We start from the raw sequence: 25,482 nt of genomic DNA, 5'->3' as shown, positions 1-25,482 counted from the left end.
AAATTCCTTTCTACAGGATTTGTTGCATCGATTTACTGAGCCGATCATCAACCATCTACATTGGGACATTGTATATATATATATAATTTTCTTTATTTAAATATTTGTTTTAGTTATATGAACGAGTTTGAAAGATTATCCCAAACTAGGCCTGTTAAGTATAAATTCAACCTTGACAGATTATCTCAATTGCCAATACGAGATCTGGTTGATCCGAAAAATAAAAGTTTGATCTCGAAAATTCATGACGCTAAGAAAGAATTTTACACGGATGGTGCATCTCATACATGGTCAACGTTCAAGATTATACGCGCTGACTCCGTCAAGGACGCTGTCACGGATGCTACAATGAACGACAAGCGAGCAGCAACTATCATTAACTACATCGCTGAATACGAGGGCAATCAAAAATATTTCTTCAGAGTAAAATTTATTGTGTTAACAGAAACAGGTAGTTGGATTATCCGTGACAAATATGATCCTGTCCTTGGCAATAATAAAACTATCATATTAAGTAAAAATTCCAGACCGGGTCTACTGACGGGTATTGATAAACCGTATTATGAACGAGCATATCCTGTAACGGCGGTTATTTATGGAATTTATGAGATAAATAAAAAACCCAACGTTGATAAACTAGCGCCGATGAAATTTTCAAGGTTAAATTGTGTAGCTGAACGAGTAATAGAACACTTTACAAACGCGATGCGTGGAAATGGATTAACTGATTTAAGGCGTGAAAAAATAAACTCGTGGGCTGATTCAGTTAAGGATACTGGTGCTACAATAAAAGATGTTGCTGAGTTAGGAAAAATATTAAAATTTCCAATAACCGTAGCAACAATAACGGGAGAAGTACTGTACCAGTCGAAATATAAATCGAAAGGAGCTCCAATAAATATTATCGACCATAACGCGCACGCATGGACTAACGCAGTAACAATATTTCCACGTGATCGAACTGTTAGATTTTACCCCACAGAATTATCTGCCACAGATAATTCTGTGGCAGATATGAGTATGTTTGATTTTATTAACGAAATAAGTAAAACCGATCCTGTATCGGTATGGTTATTCAAAAGTAATGAGGAGGGTGAATTTGATCAGTTTGTCAAACCGAACGGTGAAATATATCGCACAGAATTCCTCCATGACGAGATGAAAAATCTTGCAACGTTTTTACAGTGCAAGCACGTGGAAAATACTGACAAATTACTAACTAATTGTTTTACCGTTCCATCTGTTGCGGCTCATTTCGCCAGAGAACGAAATTCATGGAAACCAACACGATTTGATTTACTCGAGGACGTACGCGCAAGTTGCGTCGAATATGGACATGGCGGATTATGGAATACCAAATACAATTACAATGATGTTATTTCGGTTGATATGGTTGCATGTTATCCAGGAAGTTTTCTGGGATACGGAGATTGTTCTACGTACTTTGAAAGATTTGGTCACCCTACAAACGAGATGACGCGAGTGGCAATTAATGGACCATTACCTGATTTTGATCTGACTGGATTCGCCTGTGTTGAATCGTTCGAGTTTAACGAAAATCTTCACAAGATTTGTTACGTTTGGTTTGGTAGACATTTTTGTGAAAAACGTTGGGCACCTATAGTTTTGTTGCGATATATGCTAGATTGTGCGATACTGACATCGTTGGTGGTCAGTGAGGCAATTATATCATATCATGCACAGACCAAAGTTTGGTTGCCCATGTCAGATTCTGAAGTTATTAGCGAGTTTAAGGACGATATTCCTAATAAACTCAAAACCGCAAAAGATCTCGGTAGAAAAATTATAGGTAAATTTACTCAAGGTGGTGCATATGATTATAAAAGACATCACGCACGATTAATTCTAGATGATGCCGAGTACGATTTTATAATCGCTGATACAACGGCGAAAAATACATTTGTAAATCGAGAGAGTGTTTATTTATCCGACGGAACAAAATTAGGTACGATCGTTAGTTACATAAATGACGTATCCCCGCAATATACTCATCTAAGATCTTCCATGTTGGCTTATGTTTCTATAAATTTATTATCGATGATTAATAGATTTCCTGAGACCGCAGTCAGAGTCGCAACAGATTCGTTTTATATTTCAAGTAAATATTTAGAACCTGTTATGAAATTTACAAGTAATGATGAACGATGGGGTTCGTGGAGAATAAAAAAGGAACTATTACACAATTATGTAGAATCAGCAGATGTTCCAGTGAGAGATGTTTATCGTGAGGGTAATAAAATATCAGAAATGTCGAAGGCACCATCGTTGAGTGATCCAATAACTAGATATAAGACAGTATATCTCAATGGACCTGGTGGATGCGGCAAAACGACTCGAACGATTAATGTTTTTAGAAATTCAGATATAATCGTGCTGACACCCACACATAGACTTGCACGTGAGATGAAACAGCGGCAAGTACAATCGTGTACGTATCATAGTTTCTTTCGGTGGCGCGGGGATACATGGACTCCTGAACGGATGGGAGAAAAATATATACCTAAAATAATTATTTGGGATGAGATATGCACGGTGTCATTGGATACATTAAAAACGTTTCTTGATTGGTTGTTGACGAAAAATACCGCTATAATAATGTGTGGCGATCATGGTCAACCTCCGCCTTTTGTTGGACCATCTCCACATGATTGGTTAAAAAATTTCGTTGATTATTACGAAGAAATAGATGATGATCATAGAGCTCTTGATGCAAATTTGAAGGAGTTTAAAAAATTAATCAGATTACAATCAAACAAAATTCAGTGTGAAATATTACGTGGAGTAATCGTAGAGACATCAATGAGTGATTTTTTGAACTCATGGAGACCCAACGATTTGATCGTAGCAAGCAGAAAAATAATCAGAGACGCTTTACAACAACAGTTATTTCAACTACATAAAGAACAATATTCAGAACTACCCGTACCGTTGTGTTATAGACCATCAGATACACGAAAACAGAATATTAATGTTGATATTCCAGGACAGACAGAGTCAAGGAAACAGAATCTCGTATTAAATGATATTGTCGCCGTTGATATCAGTGTAGTCGAAGATGCATTACGCGCTGACAAATCTCCGTGGGTGTTGGGATACGCCATGACAATCCACTCGTCACAGGGATTAACTATTTCTGATACACGAGTCTGGATTGTAGACGATCGCATCGAGTGGTCAAATTTAGTTTATTTAGCGGTATCGAGGGTCAGAAATATATCTCAATTACGTAGAATCATAATTCCTGAAATCGTTGATAAATTTAATACCATCGATGATGATATAATAAGAAAAAAATTAATCGGATACAAACAATCTGACAAAAAAAATAAACGTGACTTTGATCTTGATGTTGAATTTATTATTAAGTTAAAACAGCAGCAGAACAATCATTGCGCATGTTGTAATTGTATAATGTTATGGCGATATTCGAGTAATGATTCAAGACAATTTACCGTAGATAGAAAAGATAATAGTCGCGGTCATACACGAGAAAATACCATGTTAACCTGTCTTGAGTGTAATCGACGTAGAGGCGCTAGTGCTAGTTAAGTGATCGAAATCACCGGAGTGATCGCGGCGGTAGTTGTGTATCCGCGGGGATTATTTGTAGTTGTTCACGTGTAAATCCACGTTGAGGAGCAGCAGAATCTAATCTGTAGATTGCAGGTCTGGAAACGCCTACGTTTCTTCCAGTGGATCTTGTCACGGTAGATATTTTGTGTGTGGTAACACTCCAAATAGGATCAGTTGCTCTCGCGCTACCACCTTCAAGTTCACCAGGCTCATATAAATATCTGACTGTGACGTCACCTAATATTTTTTGTTTTCCAGCATCTTTCCGTTGTGTTGGTATATTTTTTTTTGTGACCGCGCTAATGGGTTTCATGTTGGTTGTTCGTGTGATCTCATTATTTAATGCAGCTATCACGATTGGTAATCTTGCAACCCATTTGCGAGATCTTTTATCCTGAATAAATTCCCTCGCGTATTGATATCCAAATAACCGTTCAGCAAGTGTTCGATTAAATCGCTCAACAATTGCTTGATCACGGTGAATTGCAGTATGACCTCGTCGTATTTTGGTATTATGTTGTTTCATCAGCGATGATACTGGACCAAGAAATTCCTTACCAGGATCAACCTGTAGTAGCTGTGGCCATCGTAGACCACCTTGTGGTCCGAGTCCTCGTTGATAAATTCGTTCAAACGCATCGGCTACTTCAGATGATGTTTTCGCTGATAGTGGCTCTGCTTCTTTATATCTACTTGCAACATCAACTACGGTTAGCGCATACTTGTACGTTTTTCCACGCACAGTATCATGCGGTAAAAACAGAATATCAGCTTGATGAACTTCATTAGGAACACTGACATCGAAATACGAGTACTGAATTTGTTTAGGACGTGGTAGATAAATTTGCCATATTGCTTGTTTAGATAACCACGTTTTAGCAGTAGAATGTTTAACCGATGCTGCATCAGCGAGTTTACCAATTGCTGCTTTGCCTCTCCAGTATCCTCTCGGTGAATAATAAATTGATTCCATTATTAATTACCAGCCCCAATCGCTAATTTACCTTTCATCGAGGATCTTACTAACCAATTAGCTAATGATTCTCTAATATTTTTATTTTTTATAGAATTTAATGAATGAATTAATTTTACATCTGCAGTATGCCTATCTTGTAGATTTTTACTTTTATAAGCTACATCATGAGCATGACAAGCTCGATCAATAGCATTTATTGGTTCCTCGCCTGGTTTTGGTTGATCTTGATCATCGAGCCTGATATCGAGTCGAGTACCAGGACCGCAATAATTATATCCTGGTAGATGTTTTTCTCCGCTGTATTTAGCCCATGGAGCACCTGGAAACTTTGACATCAAATTAGCAATATCACCACCGCGCTTATTAGGTAAAAATGAAAATTTCTTTCTACCGCATACAGAACATTTTCCACCGTACGCTATTTTTTTATTTTTTGTTATAACCGTAGCTAAATCAATAGTTGGAGTTTTAACTTTACAGCGTAAACAATATAAATTCATGTTATAATATATATGGATATAATTGATTTCTCAGCAACTCGGCAGCGAGAGCCAGTTAAGCATCATCCTGCGCTACCGAACTCCATCAGAATGATTATCATAGGACCATCTGGATCGGGTAAGACGCAATTATTACTTAATCTGATAATGAGATGGTTGAAATGGGATAAGTTGTATTTAGTAGCACCATCCGTTGATGATCAACGATGTTATGATGTACTTAAAGATTTCAATGAAAATGCGCGATTACTGGATGAAGATAATGATGTTATAGAGTTTATAACCGATATTGATGAAGCACCATCCGTAGATTCCATAGACGGATTTATTAATAATTTAGTTGTATACGACGATGTGATGCTAGATAAACAATCAAATCCAGCCAGAATATTTTCCCGAGAGAGACACAAAAATACAGACGTGATCTATGTTACTCAACGATATACACAAATACCAAAAGTGATCAGAGACAACTGCAACATTTTAGTTGTGTTTAATGGCGTAGACACACACACATTGCGAAATATTCATCAAACTTGGTGTGGTGGTGACATGGATATAATTAAATTCAAAAATTTCTTCTCACGAGCGCAAGCTACCCCACATGGATTTATAACAATAAATTTACATGATCCAAGAACAAGATATCGTGTGGGTATTGATAAAATATTTGGGTAACAGGGGTGATGATAAAATTAAATTGAATTAAACAGATATCATTAATATAATGAACAACTGTGCGTGGCTGCGTCAAGGAACAACAGATAAATGCAACAAAAGGTGCCGTGGAGAATATTGCAAGAAACATAATTATCTTATAAAGAAAAATCCTCATGCTGGTCCACGAAGATGTGTTGGATGTAACAACGGCGTTAGAGGATTATATCAGATTTGCAAAAATTGCGGTGGAGATCGATATCGAAGTTTGATGATATATTATAAACACAGAAAGAACATAAATCCCAAAATAGAAAAACCACCATCAGAACTTGAATATTACTTGAAACATAGAACAAATTCCCATGATTCAGATGAAGATGAAACAGATGAGGAAAAACGACAGCGAGAACGAGTTGAAAAATATTCATCAAACTTGGTATGGTGGTAAATTAATAGCAGCAGAGAGGGTACCTACCAACGTTGGTCGTCAAAAAAATAAACAAGAAATAAATAAACACGTAGAGTACTTTATTTTTTCAGCTACTATTTCGAACTGAGGTTTTATTAGCACAATCGGTCATTGCAAAAATAAACATCTCAAGGAAAGTTCATTTGTAAAATCTGGACCTTTCTACGAGATGATTTATTTGTTTGTTTTATTTGTTTTGTCGGAATTCTATGGTCTGTTCACCCTCTCTGCTGCTCATGTTTTCCAATTTGACAATAGCTGGACATAATATTTTGTTGCACCTTACTGAAAACTGGTCAGACTTAAAGAGAAAAATCAGCTGCCTTACTGAGCCAATCTTGTTAAGGTTGGCAGGTCTGCTAATGCTAAAGATTACAATAAACTTTTCATTTTCAGAGAACCACAAGACTTTCAAGTCTGTGACACTTCAGCAGGACCAGACAGTATCCACTGTGAAGTTTTTAAACACTTATCTGATACAGTTATCAATACACTGCTATACTTTTTAAATAAAAAAGGGAAAACTGGTAAATTCCTGCAATTTTGATGAGAAACACGGGTGATACTCGTACCTAAACCTGGAAAGGACCAAATGACCATTCAAACTCATATCTATTAACATTAACAAGCTGTATTTGCAAAAACATGCAATTCTCTTTCAGGAAGGTAATAATATGTTTTTAAGTGCAGTTTTCATAGATGTCAACATTAAAGATTTTGTGCAATTATAGATTTGTAGTGAAAATTCCACATTCCAAAATACAATGATGAGATTTTTTTGGTACTTTTGTGGATACATGAATGGAGAGAAGTTCATTACCATTTATTACTAATACGATAGACTGGTAAATGAACTACAGTTTCTCAGTAAAAACCAGAATGCACCGAACAAGAAACCAGTCACTTAGACAGAAGATGTAATACGGCAACAAAGAGGATAGAAAGCTGTAGATAATTGATGAGGGAAACTAATGATTATTGTTGAAGCCAAAAATGTTGAAGGAACTGTTCTGGAATGAATACTCCATTGGTTCATAGTTTTGGATCCTAATAGTTACAGACTGTGTACAGGTAGCTAGGGCTTCTTCGGAAACTGCAATATGATTGACCTAAAAATGGAATTTTTATGAACATGTTTTAGATTCCACACAGGCTACTTTGAATCCAAAAAATGAATGCTAAGATTATTTTTTCTTTATTATGTACATGTACATGAAAACTACCATATATACCTTCATGTAAGTCAGATCCAACTACAAACTCCATAGACCCAAGTCTGCCACCACATAATTCACGAGCATATCTGGGTCTATGTGGGGTTTGTTTGAGAAATAGGTAGAACAAATAAAATAGACCCTGATCTGCCATTGAATTATGTAACAACTGTTCAGGGTCTACATTGTTTGCAATTTGAATTCACTTGTATGTAAGCATAGATGGTAGATATGTTGAGCGTTTGTGGAGGGGGTTGGGGTTGGCCTGCTTTTAAGAGCAAAGATCTTATCAGGAAATGAATGGCTTCTTTCTAAGTTGGAGTTTCTTTCAGGGCTTGATTAATTTAAAATTTTGGGAGTGATTCTAGTTAAGTCACATGAGAATATGAGATAACTACAGTAAGTAACTTGGTGATTGTTTATATCAACATCATCTTTTCTGATATTCTCTACAGGCACTGAAGTATCAGCGAAGACTTTTTATAAAAACTTGTATCAATTGGAAGAGCCTGTAACCATGTTTCATGGAAGTTCATGGTTTGAAAGTTGTATGATCCAATTATTGTTCTCGAATAAAAAGTTCATCTTATTCAGGAAGATACAAGTCAACATTATCATGTCTTTTTTCTGACAAATTTCAGACTGAGTTGGTGAATGCAGTTACAGCTGTTTGTGACATGCTACTTGAAGAGATAAAACTTAGCTTTGAGCCCCTGTGGGAAGATCCATCACAATCCTTGTTACTTCGGGATACTTTTCAGCAGCGTAAGTTTAGTAAAATCTATTTACAACAAATGGTTAGGGACCAATGAATTAGTTCAGCCCAACAGAATTTTATTTGAAGCAGATAAATACGATGTTATTATATTTAGACCTGATTGTTGTCTACTCAGTTAAGAAACTTTATGATGGCAGAAAAAAATCAAACCAACATTTCATAACGCTACGAATTTAAATTTGCTGAAAGCGCTTTATAATTGTTTTATGACTTTGTGTCCATCTTATCCCATTTATGACTAGCATTTTTGGGGGCTAGTATAATTTGCATGTATTAATGAGCAGGGATTTCTTGTTCACTTGTTAATTTTAGCATTACTGGTCACAAACCAGAAGAGCTTACGAGATGGTCTGTTAACAAACTACTGCTGTCCATCTGTCCATTAAAACAAGTTTGTCATTACTACTCCTCCTAAATGTCTTGGAGGATTGCCATGAAACTTTACACATACATTCATCCCATGGTCTATTAGGACCTGAATTAATACGATGCCACTTAAGGCCTTGAAAATCTAATTCCTACACCTTCTGAATGGATGCTCACATCAACATGGGTTTTAGCAAAAAGACTAATGATAATGTCTGGTTGAATCGAAATGAAAAGGGTGCTTATCTGCTGTCCGTTATGGCCAACACATCAGTTATTGTGAAAGTCATGACAACACTACTAGAGCTAAATGGATGGTCTTGTCTACATAGGGTTTTCTCCTGAAGGTTTCAAATAATGTCTAGTTGGTCCTAATCATACATGCCAATCAATAAGTTTTTGGCATATTTACACTTTTTTCACCAAATTACGTCTTAGCTCACCTGTGTATGGATTATGATTTTCTCATACGTTAAAAAATAAAATAAAAATAATGCAATACAAAGTTATTTGTTATTTATATTGTCATCTCTTTAATTCCACTCGTCATAAAATTTGAGAATATCCTAGAAAGAATACTGCTGCTTAAGTGCTAATTTGTCCATTATAGATTTACATATGCTTTCATAATTTTCTATTTATAGAACTCTGTATAACCCGTTTCTAAGAAAATAGGTTTCTTTAATTCAAAACTTTGCCTTGCAGATTTATTATATTAATAATCAAATTAGTTAGCATACCAGTCTGTACTTTTAAAGAAAATGGTGCCAGATATTAAGCAGCTTGTACAGTTTGATTTGTGGATGAAAATTCTTAGAGCAGATGGATCTTTTTCAACTTTAATATATGTCTGTATAGAAAAATGACAAACCTACACTGCTCTACAAATTTATGAAGAAGAACATGAGAGTGATGCAATGCAGCACATGGATTGACTCATTGCAGAACTTGTGGACTTCACGATCATTCAGCAAAAGTTAAACATGTGGACTAGTTAAAGCAAGTGTTGAATATAAATAATTTTTCAGTATGTTTTGTGTTTTTGTATTCTGGTTCTAATCCACATGTATTTTGCCCATTTTTGCCAAGTATTTTGACATGCAGATTAATAAAAATAAATGGACATTTTTCATACAGTGTACTGTAATTGTGGCATGTAATATATTAGCTATGATGTTGTAGCCTCAATGAAGTAGGGGTACTAATATTAGTACTAGTAATATATAGATTACATTTTTTATGTTCAAATGATGCTTTTTGCCACTTAAATTAACAAAGGTTATGCTTATACCTCTCTCTGGATTGCCATGTGTGCTAAGTGAAAGTTGTGCTAATCTGACCACCATAGTGGCCATTTTGAAAGTCTTATTGCTAATCCTTCCTGAATGAAAGGTAATATTGCAGTGGGGTTGTCACTGAAAGACTTTTGATGACATCTGGTTGGTAGTAAATAAAATCGTGCTAGACTTAGAATATGGCTGTCATAATGGCCATCGTGAAAATCTAGTTATGGCTAGTTCACCAAAACAGCTGGTTATATCAATATTTTATTTTTACAACAAAAAAAACTTTTTATGATGTCTAGTTGGCCTAAATGGAAATTGTGGTCATGGCACCCATCCTGAAAATTATGTTATTTCTCAAAAATGGAATTTCAAATTAACATAGGGTTTCCACCAAAATACACATACGATGTCTTCTAATCTGACATCCACAGCAGCTAACTGTAAAATCTTGCTATTGCTGACAAAATTTAGAGATGATTTCAAGACTAAGCAGTTTGAAAGGAAAAAATTATTTTTGGCCAGTGGAGCATCTGTCCCTTCGAGGGACTCTTGTGTTAGTGGAACAGACTACATTCATCTTGGATGGTTGAAAAATTAGGAGTTACTTGCCATCTGTGATGGAAACAATTTATTTGTCTTCCACTTGCCCACCCTTCAAATGAATTTTACTTTGCAAGAAATGAACTTTCCCAACACAAAAAGGAATCTCTCTGTGTAACTTAGCTTCTTTTAATACCATAGAACATTGCTCACCCATCTCCCCACTTTTTATTTGCAAAATGCTAACTTTAAAATTTGGGAGGGCATGTAAATAAGTAATTTCTCAAGGTTTTAGTTTGGAGGCACCAACAGATTTTGGTTTATTGATGGTGGTGGTCGTTATTATTATTTTCATCATCATTTTCTTCTTCTTCTTCTGGTACTTGCTATTTTACCGTCAACTTTGTGCTCCATTTTTTAAAATTTCTTACGTATTCCTATACCAGAATAAGTCGGTCAGAATACATTGATGTATATATTCATGAAGTTACTTATTTCATTTAGGATTATCTCTGCTTTAATTCAGTGATCATTAAGACAGTACTGTTGTTCTTCATTTGTTGGTTGAAGTGATAAATGTAGATTGTCAGCATGGCTTGAGTGTGTTTACTCTTGATTTACAACAATGAACTTTGACAGAAAACACATTTCTGGTCAGGCTTAATAATGCTGAACTAATTAATTGATCCCATTTTAGGCTGTCTGATGCTAAAATTGGCATGAAGCAAGATAATGTAATGTAAATATGCATTTATTTGATCAATTTTCATTTTATGACCAGCACATAAAATGAAGCACTTTCAAGAACTTCACATTAAAGAGGTGGTTTAGACAATTGAAATGGGTTTTCTGCCAAATAAAAGATTAAATCGTGAAATAATCAGTTGATTATAATGTCTTTGTAGATTAAATGATGTAAACATTTGTAAGTTTTAGCTCACCTGGCTGTAAGGGCATCTGAGTTTATGGTTTGACCCTACATTTTTGTCATCCATCATTTGACTATCATTCCATGCTTGATACCACTTCATGTTCCTGATCTAATGACCATCTGCAATTGCTTGATTCCATTTCATGTTCCTGATCTAATTTTGATCCTCAGCAATTGCTTGATACCATTTCATATTCCTGATCTAATTTTGACCATCAGCAGTTGCTTGATTCCATTTCATGTTCCTGATCTAATTTTGACCATCAGCAATTGCTTGGTTCCATTTCATGTTCCTGATCTAATTTTGACCCTCAGCAATTGCTTGGTTCCATTTCATGTTTCTGATCTAATTTTGACCCTCACCAATTGCTTGATTCCATTTCATGTTCCTGATCTAATGACCACCTGCAATTGCTTGATTCCATTTCATGTTTCTGATCTGATTTTGACCCTCACCAATTGCTTGATTCCATTTCATGTTCCTGATCTAATGACCACCTGCAATTGCTTGATTCCATTTCATGTTTCTGATCTGATTTTGACCCGCAGCAATTGCTTGATACCATTTCATGTTCCTGATCTAATGACCACCTGCAATTGCTTGATACCATTTCATGTTCCTGATCTAATGACCATCTTCAGTTGCTTGGTTCCATTTCGTATTCCTAATCTAATTTTGACCCTCAGCAATTGCTTGGTTCCATTTCATGTTTCTGATCTAATTTTGACCCTCACCAATTGCTTGATTCCATTTCATGTTCCTGATCTAATGACCACCTGCAATTGCTTGATTCCTTTTCATGTTTCTGATCTGATTTTGACCCGCAGCAATTGCTTGATTCCATTTCATGTTCCTGATCTAATGACCACCTGCAATTGCTTGATACCATTTCATGTTTCTGATCTAATGACCATCTTCAGTTGCTTGGTTCCGTTTCATATTCCTGATCTAATTTTGACCCTCAGCAATTGCTTGGTTCCATTTCATGTTCCTGATCTAATTTTGACCCTCAGCAATTGCTTGATACCATTTCATGTTCCTGATCTAATTTTGACCCTCAGCAATTGCTTGGTTCCATTTCATGTTCCTGATCTAATTTTGATCATCAGCAATTGCTTGATACCATTTCATGTTCCTAATCTAATTTTTACCCTCAGGGAGCTACTGTATCTCAGTTGGCAGAGAGTTAGACTTATAGTCTAAGAGTCACAAGTTCAGTACCCACTAGGATTGACAGCTTCAGGTTCTGTAATGAGCAAGAAGTACACATATTTATGATGTGAACTCGCATCTGAATGGCTGAGCTTTTTGTCACTTTGGGGGCCATATTTATGATCCAGTTTTAATCATACTTAAAATATGTGCTTATATCAAGGCCTTGGATAGATTCAGTAATGACCAGGATCCACGCATATTAATGAGGTAATCTTGCATCTGGAGGTCACACTTCTGGTCCGGTTTTTATTAAACTTGTGTTTGTTTCATCGAGGTCTCGGATAAGTTCAGTAATGAGCAAGATCCACAGACACTAATGAAGGTAATCTTGCATCTGGTTGGCTGAGCTTGTTACCACTAGAAGCCATGCCGTATCTGATGATTTTGATCCGACGTTTGATGTTTTATAAATGTACCATCAAGATCTTGGTTTGTGAAATAATGAATGAGACCCATTCATATTAATGAGATAATCATGTGTCAGATTAGTTAGGCATGTTACTGCTATGGAAACTATATTTCTGACTTGATTTTGATTAAACTTGGAATTCATACTTATATCATCAAGTCTTGGAAATTTTTTTAAGAAGTGCAATCCATACATATGTATGAGGTGATCTTGCAGCTGATTGACTGAGCTTCTTACTGCACTGGAAGCCATCATTCTGTTTTAATTTTTATATCAAACTTGAAATTTGGACTGATATCTTCAGTTATTTGAGAAGTCCAATAATGAGCAATATTATAGCATTCACGTGCATAAAAGAACTACTTTCTATTGTAAACAAACAATGGACGCAGACGCCAGCACTTTTGATTTGTACACAAATCATGTACACTCGCATAAGATGCTCTTTACGTTGTGGTTGTTTAAATTTGTTTCTGAATGAACTAAAACAGATGTTTCATGGACTGCCATATACCAGCTGCTTTGGCACATTCTGCCTTGATACAATGTTTCGGATTTAGGCTAGCTACAGTATATAAAATACACAAGATAAGGTCCTTACAAATAACATACAAGTGACAAGTCATATACTCTCTTCTTTAGCTGGTGATAAGAATGGCAAAATAAAATATACTCACAGTTTTACATCCTGAATTTCCTCGAAATGTATTTTCTTAGTTCTGCAAATCCGAATTACATGAGCCATGTCATAGGTTCTCAATCTGGATTATACATTTCGAAATTGTTCTGTAATTTTGATGATAAGTGCAATTACATCCTCCTTACAGCACTCAAAATGAAATAAGCAAAATTCATAGTGTCTTTTTCATAATTGCAATTGAAAGACTTCATATTTTTCCCACATTATGATTTCAAACATTCAATGACAGAAACAGAAACACATTTGCAGATGTCAACACGCTTCTCCCTAGCTTCTTCAATCTGATGTATTTCATGTGGAATTGTCGCATACAAATCCACTCCATAATCACAAAATTTCCTACAATCGAGAAAAATACCAAAATCTATTCATTCCAGATCAAATGGAAAAGTTGTTGCAATGCACATTCATTCACAATGACTCCAAATTTCAATTTTAACTAGACACGCCATTTTCTTTCAAAAGTTATGTTCAAATTTATCTGGGCAGACTTATGTTCGCAATAGTAATGTTGATTTGTGTAATGATGAATATGCACTTGTGTATTTAGTTTGGCATGCGGCATATATTCATTTACATTGTTTATTGTAGTGTATTTTGTTTATATAATTAAGCCTTAGGTAGAATAAAAAAATGAGCATATAATTAAAAGGTTACTGCATTTGTATGGGAAAATATGAACTAGTTTTGACGGAAGGATATACTGCACTCCCAAGGTTGTCAGTTGGATTTATGCACTTCATTTTAGCACCATTTATAATCAAGACGTAATATTCAATTTGCACCACTCTGCTCGTTTGTATGCCATTTCTGATGCCATGTGCTGTGACTCGCATGTAGCTCACGTATGTAATGTTTCTGGAAATTATGCATAAATTATTATTACTTTAAAACTTAGAGCTTTAATTTGCCCAAGTATTTCCTTAATTTGGAAGTATTCCATAGGAAAATTATGTATGATTTAAGTCCTAACTTCAGAACCCATCTTTGGTTTAATCAAGCATCACCAGTAGTGGAGTGTTTTGAAAGCCATGTGAGTGATGTCATGTCCACTTTGACCTCTTGTTATTGGTCATCATTTATATTTGTGAAAATGCCTACATAACCATATTTTCCCTATGTTCATTACTCAAGTTATATCACTCACATCCATGGAAAATGTTGATTCTGTTCAGACAATTTTGAAGAACATAATGGATTGAAAACAAATCAAGTTCAAGACTTAACATTCAAAAGACTTTGACAGGCTTGAAAAGAGTCATTGCCCTTGTTTGACTTAAAACTTTGCCATTAATTGTATTGTATTAATATGTCCAGGTCATACGGACACACACTTCTAGTTTTATCTATGATTTAAATTCAGCTTATCAAGCCATACTGTAGTATAAGCTACCTTTTTGATATAGATGTGGAGGAAGTCTGCAAAGAGATGAGAACAATTTACAGGGATGCCAGCCTTCAGGACACGGAAGAACGTGCTCAATCCCACAAGAAGCATGCAACCACCCAGCATCCACCTACTCTGAAAAGACCCCAAGAAAGAAAGAATGTCATTGAAATTGTAAATATGTTTATCAGCCCAGTTCCAGAGGAGCTGACAAAAATGACACAGTTAGAAGTACTTAAAGTGGAGAAGGGAAGTCACATGCATCCTGTAAAAGATGTCAAACAGAAAGCAGGTTAGAAATTTCTTTTAGAAAAAAACTTTAAATCAGTGTTGAATAAAACACTACTGATGTGAATTTAGAAGAAAAACTAATCTTGATTTTTTTTAACGAAGAAAAATTGTATACATAAAAGAAAATTCCGTAGCATTTCTGTTATAATAAGAAAAATTGATGCATGTTTTTGAACAACAGATGTGGCAGTAAAAGGATAAATTCCTTCATATTTCTGGGTTAAGATGAAATGATCAAGCAAATAAATGATCCTTATAATCTAATCGTTGCTAATTTAGATGCAAAAATTGATTTGATTCATATAACTTTGTAATTTAAAAAATTCATGGAGGTAATTTTTTTTGAGTTAATGTCAATCTGCAGTTTTGCTTAATGAGAAGTTTCAACTTAACCTGGCAAGCAAATTGGAAGTTACCACACCTCAGTAGATTTCCATTACTGTTTTCTTGTTGCCATGCCTACGTGTAGGCTCATAGCAGAGATACCAGCCATTCCAGGTTTTGTGGAATTATTATGAATTATCTTGAAAATTCTACATTACAAATTTACTTGACCAAATTCTGCAAATCATTTTGTTGGATAACATGTGAGCTGGAGGTTTATATAAAGACACGGGTATAACGGTATAAAAGTACTACAACACCAAGATTTAAAATTAAAATACCTATGCTCTTTTCCTTATGACTGTAGTATGTTATGTATTTGATAGACAGGTAGATGGGCATCCTGTGTATCAACATAAAAAGCAGAATGGACTGTAGTGAACAGGATGAATAGGATTTCTGCAGTAGAAAAGTGATGACAGAAACAAAAAAGAGACCACAATACTGAATTTTTTTTTTACCTCCATAATATGAAATGTGAAATGCCTTTGAGAAATGAAAGCTGCTTTTGTCATGTGTTTACTGACTGAAATATTGTATGAAGTTGTCTCAAGGCCAAGACAGCAGAGGGGTTGGTCTGTCCCTATACTTAGTCCCTGGTTTCTACCGTAAGCTATAGTGTCCATTTGCCTGCCTGACCCCTTAAGCCCCCTGCTTTGAACCTGAGTGCTTTCTAGGTGGAGATCTCAGTAGGGACCTGGGCCCATCTCACCATTAAGTCTCTTGAGGTATTGGAACTGAAGACTTGGACACTACGATAGCCTCAGATGCCTGTCCTTTTTTATGCCTCTTTCTGTCTGTTAAAGGAAGAATCATTATTTCCAGCTGCATTGCAAAGATTGTTGGAGGCTGTGACAGTTATACTGAGACAGTTGCTGTCAGTGTCCATGGCACTCTGTGGAGGGTTTAACCTCTGTATCAATGCCACCTTGGAGACGTCAAAATTTTGCTGAAGCATAGATAAAGCCTTTTGCAGGCCACCTGTCTTGATATGGAGACATCATTCAGATGGCCAGTCCATACAGAGGCCTCACGACTTTCGTGATCCAAGTTTTGGAAGTTCACTAACATGTCAGGCTGGACTCATGTTTTCAGCTAACCTCTACATAGTATAGGTAAGTTATTGTACTGCCCCAACAAATACAAGTATATAGATATGTACACCCTCACTGAATGTTAGCCGTTCTTCCTACATATTGGGCACCAGTTTGGAGTGGATTTCACAAGACCTACCCACAGAGGAGGGAGCTTTGGAGCTAAACTTGTACATGTATACTATTGTACAATCTTGCATACTATTGCATCTTGATGAGTACCATGCCCTCATTACAAAATGTTGATCATTGTGACCTACATTTCATGCATCGCTGTCTTTGGTAAATTTTGTTGTTAAAGTTTTCTTATGAAGTTCTCAGACCTGCCAGCCCTTGCGATCTTACCATAAGTCTTACAAAAATTACCCTTAAAATACTGACTAATGGAATAAAAGAAAAAACTATGGACAAATGATTTTTGCTGAAAAATCTGGATAATTGGTTCATCTTTGTTTGCTTAGGATCCAAATTTCATATTAGAATCTGTGGAATTTATTAGGGAACCAGACAAACTTTACAGCAGCATCTCAGATGATTTAATCTGCACATTTTCTTTCATGCATAGTGTCTGCATGATCAAACTTGATTATAGTATATTTTTTTTAAAATGGTGTCCAGCAAGCGATGCATGTTAAAGATGAAAGAGAAAATAAGCTTCTTAAAATGTGTTAGTAATCAGCACAGAAGATAAAAAGGAATATTCATTTTTTTGAATAAAAGGAGTAAGACATACAGTTACGTTTATTGGATATCACATGTCAATTTGAGTATGTCTCATGGCGGTAGATATGATTGTTGTCATCAGTCTGAGAGATAGCAACTTCTAAATAGGTTTTCCAGCTTTACAATAGCAGTTTATGGTAATTTGTTACACCTTACTGAAAAATTGTCAAACTTATGGGGGAAAAAGTCAACTGTATTACTGAGACGGTCTTATCGGGGTTGGCAGGTCTGAGTTCTGATCATCATGATTGAATCATCAAAACTTGTAGATTGTATGTTTCTTCAAATACTTTAAGAGAATGACCACCACCTCTTGACCACTACCTCACAAATCCAGCCCTCTCAAATCTTTGCTAAAAGCTCTGCCCACATTGGGGGGGGCCCCGAGTGGTCTAAAGCGCTTTCCATTACGGATCACTGCCATCTCACCTCAGTCTGCGGGGGTTCGAGTCTTGGATTCAGCTAATGTGGGTATGTGAGAAAGCTTGCCAGTAGCTTCTTGTGGGTCGGTGGTTCTTTCCGGGCTTTTCCCAGGTTCTTTCTCCACCATTATTACTGGCCGCCATGTATAGCCTATTGTGTGCTGAAAAATGACGTTAAACTCTACAACAACAACTGCCCACATAGGTGGAACTCAGACAGTGATCTCCCTTGAATATATGGATTGCACCAAATCCCATCTATACTTCAATTTACTACTTCCTGGGGGCCCCGAGTGGTCTAAAGCGCTCTCTGTTACGGATCACTGCCATCTCACCTCTGTCTGCGTAGGTTTGAGTCTCGGATTTGGCCAATGTGGGTATGTGAGTAAGCTTGCCAGTAGCTTCTCGAGGGTCGGTGGTTCTTTCTGGGGGTTTTCCCGGTTCTTCCTCCACCATTAATACTGGCCACCATGTATAGCCTATCATGTGCTGAAAAATGGCGTTAAACCCTACAACAACACAACAACAATTTACTACTTCCACTCATGGTACTGTACAGCTCACGCATATTTTTGGAACCCTACGCCTGACGATGGGGGACTTAATCCCCACCACTTTCACTCAATAATGCACTGCAACAGAGTGATAAAATACCTACAAATCACCACTGTGCCTCAGCCAGCATACTGATGGAATCTCCACTATGGAGGGGTTTGTCGACTAAACTGATTGACTTTTGAACAGCCATAGAATGTAGCCCATCCATGGAAAGACCGAGACATCATGAGTAATTTCAATAATCAATGATCTTTATTTCGAATATACATGTGCACAGCTAGTTCAGTTCTGACTTTACATGTACTATAAGGTTCTGGCCATTTAATATATAGGTCTAAATTGTACTTTCCAATTGTTTTTTTTTAATTATGTCATTCAGCACAAGGTAAATTTGTGTGAAGTAAACCAAGGAATGGTATAGTGTCCATTTTTATACTGCAAATCGGAACAAGAGGATAGTTTTCAAGCATTCACTGCACACACACACACACACACATACAAACATACACATGCACACCTTTAGAAGCTTAAATGGTTGCTCCGTAATAAAGACTTGGCTTAAATGTATGTTCAGCAGGAATCAAGGCAGTGACTATTATAAACACTGCTATAAAATGTTAACATCAGAAGATGGTGTCGTTTTCAGCTTGGGAAAGGTGTATTTATGACACACTAAGCCACATCCAACTTCGTGCACTGTACATAACAGCTCAAATTTTGGTCCCATATTTGAACATTTATGTTGAAGTCTAAATATAAAAAAATGGGGTGAGAAAGGTCAGAAGAAACTCAGATTAATGAATGGGGTATCTATCGGAACTGGTGCAATATTGTTTCACTTCAGTCAGGTGTGAATGCTATTTTGTTGTAAAAAAAATTTGACATTTTTCTTTCGTCATCATTCTTTTTACTGCGTGGAGTGCAATATCACTGAATTTTATATGATAATTAACAAAGTATATTTTGCAAACTGAAACAGAAATAAGGATATGAAAGTATCTGTTCATTCTGACAACATAGTATTCAGAAAAAATAATAAGATTCATTGCGCAGAACGTACTCGAAATAGATCTGCTAGCAGTTTCTTAAGTTTTTGTTTTGATTTAAGTAAAGGATTCCGCAGGATGCATTAGAAACTACTAAACCAGTTCTTGATAAATGTAGAGACCAGACCAACTTCTTTTTATCAACTGGTTCATGCTACTACATAATCATAATAATAACGAGGAATTTGTATAGCGCCTAATCTTTAGAAGCTCTAAGCGCTTTACATTAGACAACACCTATAAGACACAAAATATATTATAATATTATTACAAAAACAAACACCATGAAATTAGAAAAACATTAAAAAACATGCTGAAAATATTCAAGGTAGGAAACATTATTAGGTCTTTACGTTTGTTCTTGCAGTCGAAATAAGTGAGTTTTAAGAGCACTCTTGAATGGAATCACTGTGTCTTTGTGTCTACGTTCAGTGGGCAATTCATTCCATGTTGCTGGGCCCTGGTATGCAAAAGAACGGTGTCCATATGACTTCGTTTTCATAGTGGGAATAATGAGAATACGATTGTCAGAAGAGGAGCGTAAGTGTCTTCCTGGTGTGTACAAATGGGTGAGGTCGGATAGGTATGTTGGACTGGAGTCTGTCAGTGAAACGTAGCACAGAGAACAAATTTTGTGTTTGATTCTGGATCGAATAGATAGCCAGTGTAGGGTACAGAGCAGCGGGGAGCTGTGCTCTGATTGTAGTACTCTAAGTATGAATTGAGCAACTGTGTTTTGAAGTTTCTGGAGTAGATATTGAGATGAATCAGACAGAATTGAGTTACAGTAGTCCAGTCTTGAAAGTTCTAATGAACACACAAGTGTTTTAGTGGCATCAGCTGAAAGATATTTGCAAATGGAGCTGATGCATCTCAGCTCAAGATATGCAGCCTTGCATATGTTCATGATATGTTGGTACAGTTTGAGAGTACTCTCCAGAGTAACACCTAGGTTTCGTACTGACTGTGTGAATTTAATGTTGGTTTTGCTGATATTTATTGTTTGAGGTAAAGGATGTGAATGAGAAAGTCTTTGTGTTGTGATCAGAATGGCCACAGTTTTATCATCATTCATCTGCAGCTTGTTACATGTCCACCTTGGATGGTAGCATCAACTTAAGTTGGGTGGCTAGATTTGTATATTTGAGTGTCATCAGCGTACAATTGGTGAGACACTGGATGATGATCTGTGACACTTGAGAGCGGCTGAGTGTATAGAATGAAGAGAGCAGGTCCAAACACAGACCCCTGTGGAACACCACAACATAGATTAACTGGGCTGGTGTGTATTCCATTTGCAGACAAATTTACCCATACAAGATTTTCCAGGTGGACTTGAGGCCAAATATGCAAATTAGTTGTTCTAATATTCTGCTTAAATAAAAAGAATCCGTCTGAGATACAGTATTTTGGTTTATTATTTAAATTTTTTAAAATTCTGGTAATATTCAAAAACATCAGATTTCAGCTGTGAAATGATGCGGTAGATGGACTTTAAAATGGTACTTTGGCCTACCATCGGTAGAATCAAATGTATGATTGCCTGATGTGGTACATAGCGCGATGTAAGTTTGCAGACCATAGCCATCGTGTTATAGTGGAGTTTCAGCATATTGTGATGTGTTCTGCTCAAGATAGGTGAATTTCATTGTCACATTCTTGTTTAACGTGTTTACTATCACCTTGTGAGACTGAAGTTCGTTTATGTGAACTCGAAAAAGAAACAGAAGATGTACCACCAGAAAAAAATTTGATCATGTTTTAAGGACTTTATATTTTTAACCTTTACAGACTTTGCCATTTAGCTTTTTTCCTATGGTACTTCATGTTCACATTTAATAGCAAGGGTTTATCTTCCTGAAGTTTTTTGTGAAATTTATTTTTGTATTTTTAGGTTTTTGCTATTAACTGGTATAGCTGTTGCGCTGAGGTTTCATTAAGTGCTACTATATGCATACAGTGTACCAAAATATACAACAGTAATTGTTTAACCATATTTGTCAGTAATCTAAGTAATCTAATGATACAGTATATTGATAGGTGTGTATTTTTGAATTTCTGATTGCAGATTTTTCTTTGAAAGTTAGTACCATAGTGGAAATTATTTTATATCTGTTTTAGGTTTATCCTTGGATTCAGGAATGAATAACCCATCAGATGTTGCAAGCAGCTCAGGAATGGATGTTACAAGGATTAAGATGGAGGGTTTATCAGAATTCGGTGAATCCTTACATCACTGCAAAGTTGAGCCTTCTGTTCCTCCATCTTTTACAGCTGTGTCTTCTGATGACTCTGTAAATCCTACATTTACATCCATGGCAGGACCATCAAATGTGTATGACTTTGGAGAGGCATTGGTGACCAAGAACAGCCAGCATGACCAGACACATACCGTGAAAAAGGTGAGAGCAAAGCAGATGCATAATAGCAAAGCTCATAAAAATGTGCCCCCAGAAGTCCGAATAGCCTTGGAGAACCATATGGTCAAACGGTCAACAGAAAATTCATGTAAACATGGGCATGCCATTGTACCAACTATTGCAAAACAGCAAATTAAAAATTCCTTTATAGCAGCCGCAGCACAACAAGAAGCTGAAAATTCCTCTAGAGGGTCAGGTAGAGTAATGGTTAGCTTGCTGAAGCCAAAGCCAGGAATCTCTGCAACAGACAAATTGAAACAGCTAGTTGAAATGCCCTTGTCTGATTCTAGGCAGTTCATTCCAGCAGTAGGAAGGACATCCTCCACTAGCACAATGGGGACATCTTCATCTGGACAAGCAGGAGCTTCCCTAATTCAAACAAAAGGAACCACCATAGGAGGCACAGAGGGAAACTCCTGTGATATTAAGGGGAACCCTTCATCAGATCTAAAAAGAACAGCCTCTTCTGTAAAAACAGGTACTACTGCATCTGGCGTAAAGGCTTCCTTATCTGACAAAATGGGAACCTCATTACCAGTCATAGAAGTCGACGACAGTTTGCCAAAGATTTCTATTGCCAAAAGGAGGAAGACAACTTATAGAGAACAGAATGATCCACTTTACAAGAATGTACAGGAGATTCCAACTTGTACTCAAGGAACTGATAAAATCCCCAAGAAAATGAGCACTGATACCAGTCTGTCAACATCATCCGTATCAAGGCCAAGATTGCTGTCAGACTGTGAAACAGAAGCCACAGCTATTTCCAAGACACAAAATTCAAAGGAGACTGGATCATCCAAAGGTCCACAGAGGAACAAATTCAGAGTAGAACATTCAAGGGGTAGCTCATCAAGTTCAGAAATGTTACAGATAACTAAAAGAGAACCACGAGAGGTTGATCATCTTCCCCACAAGCAGCAGTCAAGGCATAAACAAAGTAAGTAAAGTTCATAGTAAATGCATATATCATTTTATACTGGCTTATGAGTCAAGTCCAGCTACAAACAACATGGACCCTGATCTGTCATTGCATAATGGACCAGCAGATCAGAGTGATTTGCTTTATTGATTACTCCTAACAAACTGTATTATGCAGTGACAGATCTGGATGTGTGTAGGATGTATTTGGACTTGACTTATAAGCAAGTACAGACTGTATGTATGGAGGAACCTGTGTAATAGGCAAGGGACCTGAATTTTCAACCAGATTAGACAGTGAGGCAGACTGTAAGTTATATAGTCTTTTGACAGGGTGTACAGGACATTATGACCCTCAAAATTTTGAATTTTCTGAGATGAAGAAAATGACGAGTTTAGGAAGATCATACTATCTCAAATATGCTGCCAAAGACCGAATACAAATTTGTATTACTCCTTAGAACTCTATCTTTTTCCATACTTCACCATTTTGAAAAGTTAGGCTTATATTTGTTTATTTTAATTTTGTTTTCTCGATCTTAATTTTTATTCCAATCCTAATTAAAAATTCTGATAAAAATTATTGTTACTATTACCAGTTACTTGTGAATTTCATATGATTAGTTTAACCTTGTTTAACTTCTGAAGCTGCAACATTTGTTTTATAGGAACATTGTTCATACAACCCTTGAAGAAATCCCCCTCTATACAGTTTATATCATATACACATTGAAGCTGTCCCCTGTACACAGATATACTGTTTATACACTCACTGAAGAAGTTCCCAGTACACATGAGCATTGTTCCATACACCCATTGAAGAAGTCCCCAGTACACAAAAGCATTGTTCCATACACCCAGGAAACCTGCAGCTTTCATATCTTATATATTAACTATTTTCCAATCTTGACTGAAAGAATTTTCTCCAAGTAAAAATAATACTTAGTGTTACATCAGTCAGTAGAAGAAAGAGTTGGACTAAATTTGTACAGACAGTAGGCAGTGATCCTGAATACAAAGATTGTTTCTGAGAGGTTTCACTTTAACAGGTCTATGAAAATTGACCTAGACAATAAGAAGTAGTAAAACTATGTGTTCCTTTTGGATCTTATCCGGTGCTGGATTAATGTTTTCCAGGGCCCTAAGCACTGAAAATATTATGATCCCCCTGCCCCAAAATGTGAAACTCAAAAAAAAAAAAATAATCTTAAAAGCTAAAATGGTGGGAAAATACCAGTGTTGTTATCATTCAAGATCAAAATATTCAGAAATGCAGATCAAAATGGGTATATATAATGCATTCAGTTTTATCATCAACAGTTAATTTGAATTTTCTGGTGCCCCTGTTGGGCTGGTGTCCTAAGCATGTGCTTAGTGTGCTTAATGGTTAATCTGGCACTGATCTTCCCTCAATTATGGGTAATGAAACTTGTCAAATAGAAACTGTTGCATTTTCAATAATTTGATCTAGTTTCTAATGACATTTCAGCCTGGGCCATGCTAAACCAAAATATACATATTTATATATAGATTATCTTCACTATAATGTGAAACATAATTTGATCCTAAGGGTGTTTTTATTCGGTTTTAATATGAACACATAAATATGATCCTTAGGGTGTTTTATTTGGTCTTAATGTAAACACATAACATAATCCTTAGGGTGTTTTTATTTGGTCTTAATTTGAACACGTAATAAGATCCTTAGGATGTTTTTATTTGGTCTTAATGTAAACATACAAATATGATCCTAAGGGTGTTTTTATTTGGTCTTAATGTAAACATACAAATATGATCCTTAGGGTGTTTTTATTTGGTCTTAATGTAAACACATAAATATGATCCTTAGGTAGTTTTATTTAGTTAGCATGTCAGTGTTTTCTTTTGTTTTTTATATAAAGGTTTGCATAATTTATGTGACTGTAATTCAAGTAAAACACTGCTTAAAAACGATACAGTCAAGCATCAATTATCCATAGTGGTTTCTACTAGTAAATTGCTGCCAAATTAATGAATCCACAACTGAATTACCAGCAGATTGGGGCCCCGAGTGGCCAAGTGGTCTAAAGCGCTCTTTGTTACGGATCACTGCCATCTCACCTCTGTCTGCATGGGTTTGAGTCTCAGGTTTGGCTAATGTGGGTATGTGAGAAAGCTTGCCAGTAGCTTTTCATGGGTCGGTGGTTCTTTCTGGGGTTTTCCCCCGAGTTCTTTCTCCACCATTAATACTGACCGCCATGTATAGCTTATCGCGTGCTGAAAAATGGTGTTAAACCCTACAACAACAACAACAACCAGCAGATTAATGAATCTCCACCAGAATTCTTGTCATTGGAGTACACAATCACTAGATTGTACACAAATGTTTGAGACTTTCTGATGAAAAGAAATTTAGCTTTTGGTATTTTATGGTCATGTCTGCTGTAACTGGCAGTTGTTCAAGATTCCAGCTATTCCAGTTTTGGGCAGAATCATTCTGATTTTGTTTTTGTGCTCAGATAATGCCATTACAGTTACTTCTGTAAAATTCCAATTTTCAGTTGAAATATAATTTTTATGTAGATGAATCACAACTTGATCTCTGGTAAGTCTAGTTC

General features: G+C 36.2%; 1 protein-coding gene across 1 annotated transcript in view; it reads left to right on the top strand.

The window, feature by feature from the left end:
- Positions 1-25,482, top strand: part of LOC149782856 (uncharacterized) — a 233,243-nt gene that overhangs the window by 201,224 nt on the left and 6,537 nt on the right. The window contains exons 28-30 of the mRNA XM_089934391.1: positions 8,055-8,178; positions 15,046-15,318; positions 21,666-22,904. Of these exons, the coding sequence (XP_089790517.1) occupies positions 8,055-8,178; positions 15,046-15,318; positions 21,666-22,904 (1,636 nt within the window). The remainder of the gene's footprint in view (positions 1-8,054; positions 8,179-15,045; positions 15,319-21,665; positions 22,905-25,482) is intronic.

Source organism: Sinohyriopsis cumingii, chromosome 15 (genome assembly GCF_028554795.1).
Source record: "Sinohyriopsis cumingii isolate HCF-2022 chromosome 15, ASM2855479v2, whole genome shotgun sequence".
NCBI lineage: Eukaryota > Metazoa > Mollusca > Bivalvia > Unionida > Unionidae > Sinohyriopsis > Sinohyriopsis cumingii.
Note: the sequence above shows the minus strand (reverse complement) of the source record. Positions and strands in the feature narration are given on the sequence as shown.